This window comes from Centropristis striata, chromosome 11, assembly GCF_030273125.1.
Source record: "Centropristis striata isolate RG_2023a ecotype Rhode Island chromosome 11, C.striata_1.0, whole genome shotgun sequence".
NCBI classification, from domain to species: domain Eukaryota; kingdom Metazoa; phylum Chordata; class Actinopteri; order Perciformes; family Serranidae; genus Centropristis; species Centropristis striata.
In genome coordinates this window covers 32,416,643-32,429,856 of record NC_081527.1, presented here as the reverse complement: position 1 = coordinate 32,429,856, position 13,214 = coordinate 32,416,643, and the positions used below count along the sequence as shown (strand labels likewise).

The window sequence follows — 13,214 nt, the reverse complement described above, 5'->3', positions numbered from 1 at the left end:
AGGTAAAGAGGGAAAGATTTATCTGTGTAGTACTACGATAGTTTGTCCGGTAACCTGGAGGGGTATCTGTTTGTCTCCATCCGGAGGAGCCTGTTTGCTCAGTAGATTTCCCCTGGGACGGATATTCAAAGGGTCTGACTGGCACCTGATGAAAAGACAATATGCTGAAGGGGGGGGGGGGGGGGGGGGGAGAGGAGGAGGAGTGTGTCAATTAATGAAAACTAAATCTATCCTCATTTGGAAAAGCACAGAGCCCATTGTTATGTGAGGAGGGCCCTGGAGGAAGGAGCTAATGACCTCTTGCAGGGTCGGCCCAATCGATGAGCAGGTTAAAAGCAGAGAACAGAGCAGCGTCCGGGGAGAAGGTATATTTAGAGAACGTCACTGATGTTTATGAGGGGTGTGTATACTGAGTACTTATTAAGTGAGGATATCTTGACTGAGTGGCTTCTGTAATTATTTTCTAGATTCATTGATCAATATATTACTTTGGGAAATGTCAAACAAATTGTGGAAAAGTTGCTCACGACCCAAGAAAAACCAACAAACCAACAGTCCAGCAGTGAATTCTCTCTATTTCTATCAGGGTGTTGTTGTGTTTTACTGCTTGTGAAACTCTCCACCAATCCATATTGTTCATCCTCTCTGCAATCTGACTTTTAAATACCCTGTAGCAAAGTGTTTTGAAGATGTCATCTTAGGCGCATGAAACTTGCAGGAGACGTTTTCACAATTTTTCTGACAATAGAAAAGTATTTAGTAGATTAAGAGAAAATAATTCGGACTGCCACTAAAGATTATTTTCCTTATCAATTAACTCGACAAATTCATCTTGATTCATCGTTTCCTCTATTAAAACATAAAGAACAACAGTTAAAAATACACCCGGATCTGAGTGTGACACTGTCAAATAATTTTGTTTTGTCTAGACTAAAGTCCAAAACCCAAAGATAAAACATTTACATTTATACTGAATCAAGACAAGCAGTAAATCTTTTACATTTGAGAAGCTGGCAGCAAATGGTTTTACATTTTTGCTTGAGCAATGACTTAAATTGATGAACTGATTGCTAGAATAGTTGCAGGTTAATTTTCTGTCAATGGACTACTCAATCAATTGGAGCTTGAAAAGAAATGGATAGTGGCAGCCTTAAAAATCTTGATGTTGTGAAAAATGTGCAAATTATGTAGACACAATAAGACAAGCTGGAATCCCTCATGGCCACATATTTTCTTTTGCTTTTTGCTTCATGCAAAGGATGCAAAAACATCTAAAATATAATCTATAATAAAACCGAGAGATCAAAATAAAGTAAATGCGATAAACATGTTTTGCAGCAGTGATGTAGCAGTGGCGGGGACTCCCAGACATTTTGGGGCATGGGGGGAGGGGAGAGGTAGAAGAGTTCACCTCAGAGTCCCAGCTGGCAGACTGACAGCCAGGCAGGAGGGCGTTTGAACCCCACACACATGGGACATCTGACTGTTATCAAGTCCTGTGGGATAAAGCCATTACAGCCCGAGCCAGAAAAGCTGATTAACTCTCTTGTGTTTGCACTGAGCCAGAGAGAGAGAGAGAGACATAGACATGCGTGATCAAGTTTGAAATAATACTCAGACTGACATGCAAATAACCCGTCTCCCAGCTAAAAACAAAACAAAAAAAACTGCAAGATTGTTTGCCGCATTATCTGTTTGCCTCCCCTCCCCAACTTATGGGGGATAGCCTACTTAAAGATGGGGGGGAGGAGGATCCTGCATGAAGTCTTCAAGCAGGATCTTCATGCAATATGTAAAATACAACGCTGGCAACAAACTGTGATTTAAAAAAAAACTACTGTGCATGCATCCCTGAGTACAATCATTGCAGGAGATGATGTTACTCTTGGTGTCCCAGATGCAACAAGAAGGGAAAAAATTGAGTATTTCTGTCAAAATAGACTTTGGCAATTTGACAGCAACAATATTACAGAAAGTAAAGTCTAAGGACGCACCAGGGTGAAGCCATTATCAATAAAACTCCCATCAATAAAGGTCAAACCCACAGGGAAGCCCGGGAAGGGTAAAAAAGACGACATGATGGATGGAGAGCGGACAGAGGGACATCATGGGGATGACAGCTGGGCATTATAGGAAAAGGGTTTAGATTTGAATAATTTATACATTTAGATTATGGTTTTAATTAGTGAGCAGGTGGGAGATGCTCAAGGACATAAAAACAGGTGATGTTGGGGATTGAACCGGGACTCTCCTGTAAAGGGACAGTTTTGGGTCCTCTTTGGGAAACAGCTGCCTGTGGACTAGAGATTAACTGAGTCAGGGGAAAATGGTGTCTTTTTAGATGTAGGTTTTAAACAGGTTGGTTTTATAAAAGAAATGCAACATAATAAATAAGCATAGCAGCCTGTCGTGTAACTTGTTGAGAAATCATCGCCATACCTTGAGGTAGTCGTTTTCGGATCTCAAATCTTCCACCTCCCGCTGCAGGTCCTCCTCAGTTACATCCCTGGTGCCTGGCAGTCTGAATTGTGCGCCTGATGAGGGTTTCTCCTGCTTGTGTTTCGCTCCGTGCGCCCCCGGAGCGGGCTGAGCCTGAGACATGCTTCCCTTGGCGGAGGAAGCGTCGGTTGTGCGCAACGGAGCAGCAGCAGCAGCAGCAGCCGCTCCGGTCGCTTCTGCCCGCAGCGGATTATCGCCTCCCACCTGATCCCGGTCACTGGAGCCGGTACCGGACTCGGCGTCGCTACTAGCGGCCGGTGCCAGCCTCTGCTCGTCCGACATCGGCTCGGACGGGCAGTCTGACAGGTCTGAGCTGCTGTCGGTCTGGCTGACCCGGCCGAGAAGCGCTGCGGTCGGTACCCGGATCGGGGATCCATGGCTGAGAGGGCCCGGGGACCCCGAGGCTGGTTTCGCCTTCTTGCCTTTGGCGAGGATCGGACTGCTGGTGCTGTCCGGTTTGATGCTAGCTGCTTTGGGCTCGGCTGCTGCATGCTGGGGAACCTTTGTGGGCTTTTTCGGACCAGAGGACTTTACGTTACTTTTTGCCGTGGCTGGTTTCTCTTTCGCCCCGGTTGTGTTGCGCCTGGAGCTGCGGTTCGGATGGGCCAAGGGCACTGAGGCAGACTGCTGCTGCTTATTGAGTTTGGGGGATTTGGGTACGATGGCAGGTGGTTTGGTGGAGCGAGAGTGCACATCCTTGAGGAAAGGTCTGGCCGGGGAAGGCGCTCGGTTCAGTCTCTTCTTCTCCAACTGGTGGTTCTGCGGTTTGGTGTCGCTGCCAGAGCCATTGGAGCTCTCCATTATACACCGACACCGGCAGCAGGAGGGCGATGAAGGAAACGATCAATCCACAGCACCGCGGAAAATCTCTGACATGCGACAGCAGAAAAACAGCCAGGTTGCTCTACCTTCTTCCTTGTCGGGCCGGGGATGCGCATCCTGCGTTGTGCTTGCTGTGTTACTCCATCTCGGCTGCATTCACCAGGTTGTCATTGTAGTCCCCTCTGCCTGCTGGAGCCTCCTTGGAGGAAACGCTGCAACAAAAAAGGGATTACTGGGACGGATGGGATGACAGACAGGTTGCATCTGCAGACAGGGCTCGTAAGGCTCAAGTAAGAAAGAACAGAGTGAGTCGGAGTCACATCAGCCCTCTTCTTCTCCTGCAGACCTGCTCTCCATCCCTCTGTTACGCCGGGCTGTGAGTGTTGGGCCCCCCGTGTCTCGTACCCCTTCCCACTCCTTCCTATCTGACATGTAAGATCTGCAATCGCTGCGGTGTGAGGCTCGACGCCCGTGATTTTCTGCGGGGCGCATGCGCTGCTGTCTCACAAGCGCCCGAGCACACCCCTTGTTTTCTCTGGGACCAGGCGGGACCAGGTCTGACACGCTTTGGTGCGCATGCCCTAATGACACACACTCTATTGGCTATTGAACACCTACACATGAGGCATAAAGATGGATTAAGAGGCACCAATACTCACCTCTGCCTGTGGGAAACCTTACACTCAATAACCCCAAAATCAAATCCCCAAATCAATGGTTTTACCCCTAAAGAGCCCAATTTCAAAGACTCTATCTCTACTATGAAGTAAAACATCATTTTCACAGCATATTTCAATGATGTGAACTTCTGAGGGGGAAGAAATGAATTTCAGACTGAGCAAATTATAATTTCTGTCATCCTAGAATCCACTCAAGGACCCCTGGGACATCCAGATTTTGGAAACACACAGTCACAGAATAAAATCAAAACCATAATCTGGTAATAAATATAGATATCTTTAATTGCATTTCATTAGTTCAAGAATGCCACAAGTTATAAATACCACAAATCTGCTTTAAACATGCCAAAACTTTTCAAAGACTTGTAACATACAAAGTAGAGTCTTCCATCTTTAATGATACACATTTCAAATAAAAGCATTTCTTAAAATGTATATTTTAAAACACTGAGTAGTATAAGGCTTGGCTATTAAAAGAAAGACCACAGGGTTAGTGCCGAATGCTAAAAGTCAGGGCGGGGGACAAATGAAAGGTTTCATTCCACAAAACGATATCAAAAAGAAGTTTCCAAACGTGATAAAGTCGCGGGATAATTTGTGTGGTTGTTTGCTGGCTGATAATCTTATTGCAAAATGTGCTTGTGACCTTTTGGTTAGCAAAGGTCTCACAATTTTTTGTTTTGGTATGAAACTATCCATTTGATAGAACATATAATGTGTCAGTTTAAGTCCACAGAAGCTTGACTTCAATATAAAACTTCAACAACAAAAAATCAAATGAACTAAAAGCAAGTCAGTTTAGGTAATTTTAAATCAGGTCCTTTGAATGGGCTCGTCCTTCCTCGGTCTCAGAGTTTTCCTTCAACATGTAGAAACAAAACAGAAAAACTCACAGTGCTACAATACTGCATTAATTTAACAAATAAAGACGGAAGAATTGAATGTTTATTAATATCTATAAAGGAGGAGGAGGGCTTCACATGCACAGCCTAGTATTTTTGAAAATGTACAAGCAATGTGGTACATCCATACTGATCTGTAACAAACTGCCAAATTATGATTTAAAAACTGCTGACCTCTTTTTTCAAAACACAAATATTCCCTTCAAGCAGGATCTGAAATGAATATGATTCTTTATCAATTTGTTAAGAAACTCAAATCAAGTCAAAATGAGCAGATATGAGCTGATCTGCCCCAAAAATGGAGACTCAAACATTCTTCTCTAAGCCATTTTCTGAATTCAGAAGAAAAACAAAAAAATACAATATTAGTAACGAAACAAAGGCTAAAAACCATGCATGTCTACTGGCTGCGTCCTCTCTAAAAAGCCAGTAACACACACAGAGAATGCCCCTGTGAAAACACCAGTCCCTCAAAGACTACATTACCCATCTCTCCTTGCATCTCCGTCCCACTTCAACAGGGTGTGGAGGAGTTCAGAGCGGCCACTACCGAGGCAACACTGACCTTCACTAAACTAAGAGTCTTTCCTTTTTTTATGCATGTCAGCTTAGATAGGTAAGATGGATTGTAGTGCAAAACATTACAATTTATACAAATGTGAAATGAGCCGCATTTTCCAGCCACTTTAACACTTTAAGGCAAAGGAATACAAACTGATATGATCCACCACCACACAACCGCCTACTGCTGGCAACAAAAATCTGCACCTTGTCCAGTCATTACAGCAACACGCCATATTTACATCATGTGCTTTTGTTTAACCTCAAGTCAACTCGTCACTTGGTAATATTAATAAGAATATAAAACTACTGTACCTAGATCCAGAATTAAACTAAGCTGAAGAGATTTAACATATTGTTATCCCTTTTCTGTAAGCTAGATGATGCAAAGATACCAGACCGTCGGGGCAACTCGGACAATGTCAAACTTAGTGTACAGTATGTGTGATGAAGCTGTAAGGCCCTCAGTAATCACCCTCATTTTAAAAATGTGCAACTGCTACCAGAGGGCTCTCTACCTCGAAGGCACCTGTGGGGCACAGCTAGCCTAACGGTCCGAGGAATGAGGTAGTCTGGGTCAAGTGTAGACAGAAGGGGTGGTAGGAAGTGTGGGTGATTCACCAGGCTAAAGTGTTAGTGTAGTACAAGTCATAGTGTACAGTTACAAAACAGGAGAAGAAACAGGGGAAGATAATACTGACAGAGTCCATGCATCTTACATCAGCAGTCAGTAACTCCAAACTGCTGCTGTTTGCTGTCCCCTGGTGGCCAGATTGGTACTCTGCATGTGGGCTGTGTGTGTGTGTGTGTGTGTGTGTGTGTGTGTGTGTGTGTAGAATGGGGGGGGACCACTCCGACTCTCAGCAACAGCGCATGCGGGGAGGCGGCAACTCCGGAGGCACTTCCGGTTCAGGCTGCAGAGACAGGACGCTGTTGGAAAGCTCCTTGTTGGGAACTTCCAGAGGCATCTGTTGGATCAGGAAGTCAGGAAACACAGGGTTAAATGCACTGAATACTAAGGCAGTGTGCAACTGCCTAATATACATTTATGTGAAAAAAAAAAAAAGAAATGAGTTGCCTAATTATCAATATAAGATATTTGAACAGGCTCTACTGACCTTGCTAAGGATGTCATCAACAAGCTTCAGGAAGATCTCATCGACATTGAAATTATCCTTGGCACTAGCTTCGCAGAAGCGCATTCCACTTATTCGAGAGGAAAACTGCAACACAAAAAGATTGAAATTAGATCAAAGAACAACTGAATCATTCCACAGGAGCAGAAATTCAGCTAAACACAAGTGGAAACTTGATGTAAAACTCTCCTTGAGGTTGGTTGGTTAAGCCTGTTGCTATGCTACCTGTTATATCAGTTTCTTGAGGAGGACATCAGTACTATCAGTGTGTCTTTAAAGTACACAAAGTCCAAAGACAAAGAAAATCCAGCATCTGCCCTACAGTCATCTGCATTATTTAGGGTTTTGTTTTTTTTGCAATATCTTGTGACTTTGTTTGCACTACTGTATCTTCTCTTTGACATTTTAATCCGTTCAATTTAAAAGAAACAGAGAATGTGGTTTTGTCATATGATGGTGAATGGGAGGACTTGTGTGTGGGACCCACCCTCTCTCCCTGCTGTCTGGAGATGATACGATCACTCTCACAGTCGAGCTTGTTTCCGACCAGGAGGAGCTCTGCTTCCTCGGAGGCGTACTGAAATAAAACAGACAGCAGAGAGGAGACACGTCAGGACATCATCAGCTTCACATTTCATAAAAGTCATACCAGATTACTGCAATGAAATGCATTCAACATACTGTCACCATGAACGCTGGTTCTACTAAGGAACATTTTGCAATAACTAGACATTTAATTTGCTGTTAAAAAAACTAAATTCAGGTCAATTTAAATATATAGCAATTAAAAATATATGAGGATATCACTTAGTGCTTTGATCCATTTCTGTGTGATGTCAAGTTGGGAGTTGCGAAGAAAACTGAATATTAATGCAAACATAAAAATGGGTGTTACAGAGTCAAGAGTCATCACATGTCACCTCTTAAAATAAATAACCTCAAGCTACTTGTTACAATTTCTGCTAACCGAAACTAGACAGGACATGACTCGACAACAACAGTTGCCGGGTTGATAAATTGGCAGCAAAATCTTAGCATTTGGTTGCAATTGGTGGCAGCAAACAGAAAACTGGAATGAGCTGATTTTAGTGATGACAATAATTGAATCATAATCATTTAAGTGTGAGAAATGTGAAAAAAAAAAAAAGAAATCGGAAGGGGAAAATCATTTTTAACAGCATGGCAACATGACACTGGACTAGAGAAATTTGTGTCACCACTCTTTAGTTTGTCCACCAAAGAGAAGAGATAAGTTTATTTTTCAACAGTAGAATGTCCCTCTCAGTATACTTAATAATAATAATTATTATAATTATTATTATAATTTTTATCCCAAAAACTATCAAAAATGTTAATTTATATTTTGGATTGTGTAAAGAAAATTAAAATTCCTAAATCATCAGTATCAGTCAGACTATAACTGAAAGTGTTTCTGCAAAGTGACACCTTATAAAACACCTCTCACTCATGTAACTACTGCCAGAGTACATGAGGTTAAAGACAAAGGTAGAACTGAAGGGTAAACATCAGAGGAGGTTTGGCTGGTTTGGCAATGTTCTTGGATTTATTTAAATTCTTATGCAAGTCTTCAGTGCAAGAGAAAAGTTTGATGTTGTGACACATTTTCTGATGTCTGTAATGTAACAATAGCAAAGGAACACCCCAAAGGAAAACAGAGAAAAAGCACATTTCATTGTATTACAATCGTCTGAGAGTTTGTTTACCTTGTCTATCATTTTCATCCATTTGGGCAGGTCCTCAAAGGTCTCCTGCTTGGTAATGTCGTACACTAGCACTATTCCCTTGGCGCCTCTGTAGTAGGCTGATGTGATGCTGTTGAACCTCTCCTGGCCAGCAGTGTCCCTGAATGACATGAATAAAACCATATATAATTTAAAGTCTGTGCAGTCAGTGCAAGGTCACCAAGACCTCTCTGAATACCAAACAGCTAAATGACTGATTCCACCAAAGGCATTTTTCATTTATTAAAGATGACGATAGAGTATAAACCAATGTTAAAAAAAGAAAAAACTGAGATCAAAATAGCAGAATCCCACATTGTGTGGGTCAAATCTGATATGCACATTATCATCTGGTATCTAACTAAAACCAAATAGACATCTGAAGAGTTTTGTTCCAAAATGAGGCATCTATGATTTGAAGAAAATAAAAACAGTTGGGAAATGACTGCTAACTGCAACACTTCCTCCCAAATTTAGCATTTATAAGCAGTATATAACATTGTATAAATGGTTTACAATAAACTATATCCCCAGCACATATAAGTGTTTATTAAGGTATTTATCAACAACTAGAACTCCTCCTGTGGGCGCCCATAAGTGAAGGCTGGTGAACTAACAATCTACAAATACATGTGCAGATTAATTTTAGGTTATGTTATGATTCAGCTCATCTTCTGAATCTGGTTTAGCAGCAGCATGTTAAGCAGATTGAGCTGCACTCACAGTGCAGTGTTACTGTACCTTCAGCCAGCTAGTCTCTCTCTGTTCCCATTGTGAGTCACAGTCAGGCTTATGAGCAGGAGAGCGGACAGAGAAACAGCAGCACAATGGCAGGGGCGGTTAGGTAAGGCCGGACGTGGCAATGATGGAGCTTGATGTGAGCAGTTCAACGTGACAGACAAGACACACTGAGGACGGCCATCTTGAATGGAAAGGTTGCAGGGTGGGCAAAGGAATGGGGATAAAACGGGACGTGGAAAAGGATAGATGTGACGTGGAGATGGGAGGGTGGAGGGGGTGTTAGTGAACAGGACAGTTAGTGAAATAAGCGATGGAGTTCCCACATTTTAGCCCAAAACAATCAATGCAGTCATGTAATCGATCAGTATAAAAGCTTCCCTGACTGTAGGTTGTGGCAAGTACGTTTTTTAAGTAAGTAAGTTGGCAAGTAAGAGTTTTTTTTGGTTGTTTGGACGGAAACACAAGATGTTTTGAAAATGTAATTAAGGCCTAGTTAAAGTCACAAGACACAAGCACAGGCATAATTGAATCAAACCACTGATATAACATCCTCCCTGTCACTGGTGGTCTGTTTGAGCAATGCTGGTTCAAGCTATCTGAATCACTGCCCATATCTGATTTTACAATTCATATAGTATATTGGAATAATGAAATGAAACAAAAAGGCAATTTAGTTTCATGTTAAAGCTACAATAACAATGTGTCCAGCTGCCAATTTCTAAACAACTGACTAATCACCCAAAAAGCATGAATCCTGAATGGAATAAGGGTACTGAAACAAAATGTGATATTTTTTCTTATTGTACCTTTTTATCAGTATTATAGCAAGACATTTTGCAGAAATGTGACAAAGTGAAATCCAATTACTACCACTTATTAGTACTTCTTAGACTGAGACAATCTATTCTGCAGATGTGTCAGAAGTATAGAGGGGAAAATCACAGAAAATATCACTTCAAGATTGGATTTAGTGTCCAGTGTTGTTTATAAAAAATGCACATATTACAATTTGGATGTAAACAGGGGCCAAAATAAACTTTTCTGTTACGCCTGACAGATTGAAAAAAAAGAAAAGAAATATTTTTCAACAACATAAAGTTAAAAACAATAAACAAATGAACAAAATGTCGGGTCCAATTTGTTGAGTTCCATGTTAATTTTCTTTTAACCATACTTCCACCATGCTGTTAATTTTTCCTTGGCACTGCAGCAGCATTTTTTTTGCTGTAATACCACAAGTGGCCACTGGAAATAATTAGCTGCAATGCTGAGCAGTGGCACCATATCAATTTCTATAAAACATCCATTAGCGATTGTGGACAATGATGGTTCATCAAAGAATTGCGATACAATTACTGATGTCCGTACGTGTCGTGCCACCAAGAGTGTGCACAGTGATGTAAAACAAAACATGGTCATTCAACTGAACTGAGTGGTGGGTGCATATTTTGGACCCTGTGTGTACACATATAGATAAGAGGATCCTGGCCTGCTATTACTGTCATACAGAGCTTCATTAGTAGGCATATCACATACAAAAGGTACAAGTTGTCCTGACCAACCAGTTGCTGTTGCTAGACCAGCAACAAGGACATGATCTCTTACTCTCAAACATATGTGTCTGCTTGTATGTCATTGATACAAATAAGGAGAATGCTTAATATAACGGTACCTGTAACCTAGAAGAAAGTGATTGCCAACTTCAGACAACAACATGGTGAGAATACCTGCCCCTCATCATACATCTATATCCCCACCAGAGTCACAGGATTTGTTGATATGGGGCTTTGCATAAAAAAATACCAAATTTCATGATACTGGTTGACAAAAATTTAATGATTTCAATATTAGTAAGTCCTTGCACATGCATTACCTACTGCAGTAAGCCAGCAGTTTTTGTTAGAGCAGTCTGCAGAATGGCAGGACAGACACAGGAAGTGCACCATGCAGAGATGTAAAGGAACTGGAGACTTCTGTCCAATTACTCACCATATCTGTAGTCTGATCTTCTTCCCTCTCAGCTCCACTGTCTTGATCTTGAAGTCAACTCCTATGAGAGGAAATAGAAACACATGTGTGGACACGTACAAGTAACAGCATTTCCTGTGGGTTTGATTTTTTGTTCATTGACTTAAAAAAAACCAGTTGACTTCCCTCATTTGTATTTTGGTTTATGTCTGGTTACAACTATTTTTATTTAATGGAAATTTGTGATCAAAAGACACATAATAATAATAGTGACAAGCTGTGTCACAGGAATGACAGGGCACAAAATGGAGCTCTCCCATAGCAGCTGCTTGTGCGTGACTATTTTGGGACTGGACACTGTGACTGACTGTTGTTTTGGTCACAGGACTGTTTACCCAATTGCACAAACTGTATGTAGGGTTCAGTGTATTTTGAGCTGGTAGCATCTACAACCATGGCACAGCACTTTGCCACAACACACTCCTGCTTTAAAAAACAAAACAAAAACACTCAGTTAAAAGTGATTTTATGTAGAAATATAGAATGTGTGGACTGTTGATAAAGAAATATGAAAAATTACTGATCAGAAATTAAGATGGCATTAAATGGACAAGACTATACCCCTATTTAGATAAACAAAACAGGCTCACCAGCAGTAAATTAAGTTAAGTAATTACTGAACAGCTGCAGATGCTATCCAAGTAACAAGTTATTAAGCCTCTCTTACTACTCCAGAATCCATGCTAGACATACCAACAACTTCAAAAAAAGAAGGCAAAAACCACCTGAAACACCATTCCAAGCTTTAAACGTGTGTCTACTTGCTTCATTGCAACAGTTTAACAGCTAACACAGTTTTGTTAGCTTAAAACAGGGCTGTTACCGTTAGCTTAAGTTAGCTAGCTCCACACAGTAGTGTAACCCCTGTTCAGTCCTATAACACAGTTCTTATGACAAATATATGTTTAGAACATCCAGACAATGATGGTTTAAGTGTGTTCCCTCCAGTAAGTAGACAGAGCCCTGCTAAATGCTGTCAATAAAAACTTGACAAAAACAGGTCCTCCTGTCCTCACCTACGGTCGACTTGCAAGCTTCGCAGAAAGTGTCGTCGGTAAATCTCTCCATGATGCTGGTTTTACCGACACCACGGGAGCCAATAATGATTATTTGAAGTTTGAAATCAGCGGGTCTGGGAGGCATCTTCCTGCGGCGCGACTGAGCCCCCAGAGCGGGGGACGAGTTCGCGGAACCCCCGCCGCCACCGGCGGCCCTCCGCGGTATGTCATATCTCGACTCCATCAGTAATTCCACATTTGTAATTACAGGGGAAAACTAAACAAACAAACACGCCTAAACTGCTACACAGTCCAAACAATCCGCTGTTTCCAACTTTCTTTTGTTTCAGTAGAAGTTTGTGAAAGTTTGTCACTCGCCGACAGTTGTTGTTGTTCAGCCATTAGAGACCGGAGCCGTCATGACGTCATTGACCACATTACGTCACACTTCCGTTTCCGTTGCTTCTTTATATCGTCACACTGTTAAAATAGTCGCCTAATTCATTTTTTGTCAAAATTGAGTTTTTTTGCCTTAATCATCTCCTCATGACGGTAAAAGTGCATACATCCTCAGTTGATCAGATCATTGATTGTGATTTTACCCCTTTAAGATAATGGCCTATGTCAAGTGTGTGACTTAAGTGGATTTATTTATTTATTATTTAGTCAAAATAAAATGTGACTTAGGCAAATTCTTGAACATGCCTTTGTGACTTAAGCAAGATATGGTAACACTTTATTTTGAAGGTGTCTACATAAGAGTGACATGAGCCTCATGACATGGGATGTGTCATGAACATTAATGACACTTTGAATTTTAACAGGGTGACGATATTTTCCTAAATTATATATTTTTTCTAAAGGGTTCGTGGTTTGCTGTGATTTGAGAACAAATCAGCTGTCAGGAACAATGTAACACAAAACTTCCTAAATTGCTGCACATCACTCCTGTAGATTACATACTCAAAATATTTACTCTATTAATGAGACAAATAATTATAAATATGTTCAGTTGTTCATTGACCAATATTTTACCTTAGGTGCACAGTCCCAATCAACAATCTGTGGTAAAGGGTCCCAAGAACACACATTTCAGATCTCCCAA

General features: G+C 41.4%; 2 protein-coding genes across 2 annotated transcripts in view; both read right to left on the bottom strand.

The window, feature by feature from the left end:
- LOC131980080 (microtubule cross-linking factor 1) overlaps positions 1 to 3,753 on the bottom strand; it is an 88,947-nt gene extending 85,194 nt beyond the window's left edge. Inside the window, exon 1 of the mRNA XM_059344238.1 lies at positions 2,440 to 3,753. Within this exon, the coding sequence (XP_059200221.1) occupies positions 2,440 to 3,300 (861 nt within the window). The 5' untranslated portion in view covers positions 3,301 to 3,753. The remainder of the gene's footprint in view (positions 1 to 2,439) is intronic.
- A 506-nt stretch (positions 3,754 to 4,259) lies between these two features.
- On the bottom strand, positions 4,260 to 12,533 carry rab12 (RAB12, member RAS oncogene family). Its single transcript, XM_059345061.1, has 6 exons — positions 12,128 to 12,533; positions 11,073 to 11,133; positions 8,325 to 8,463; positions 7,088 to 7,177; positions 6,583 to 6,687; positions 4,260 to 6,432 (listed from the first exon to the last, which is right to left on the bottom strand). The coding sequence occupies exons 1-6, from the start codon at positions 12,351 to 12,353 to the stop codon at positions 6,325 to 6,327; spliced, it is 729 nt and encodes a 242-aa protein (XP_059201044.1). The 5' UTR covers positions 12,354 to 12,533; the 3' UTR covers positions 4,260 to 6,324.
- Between the last annotated feature and the right edge of the window lie 681 nt (positions 12,534 to 13,214).

Excerpts from the sequence above, each read along its gene's own strand:
- rab12 (XM_059345061.1), bottom strand. The coding sequence starts at position 12,353 with ATGGAGTCGAGATATGACATACCGCGGAGGGCCGCCGGTGGCGGCGGG. Across the intron at positions 7,178-8,324 it reads GGATGAAAATGATAGACAAG|TACGCCTCCGAGGAAGCAGA; the intron begins GTAAACAAACTC and ends GTTTTATTTCAG. Across the intron at positions 6,688-7,087 it reads CCAGACAGCAGGGAGAGAGG|TTTTCCTCTCGAATAAGTGG; the intron begins GTGGGTCCCACA and ends TTTGTGTTGCAG.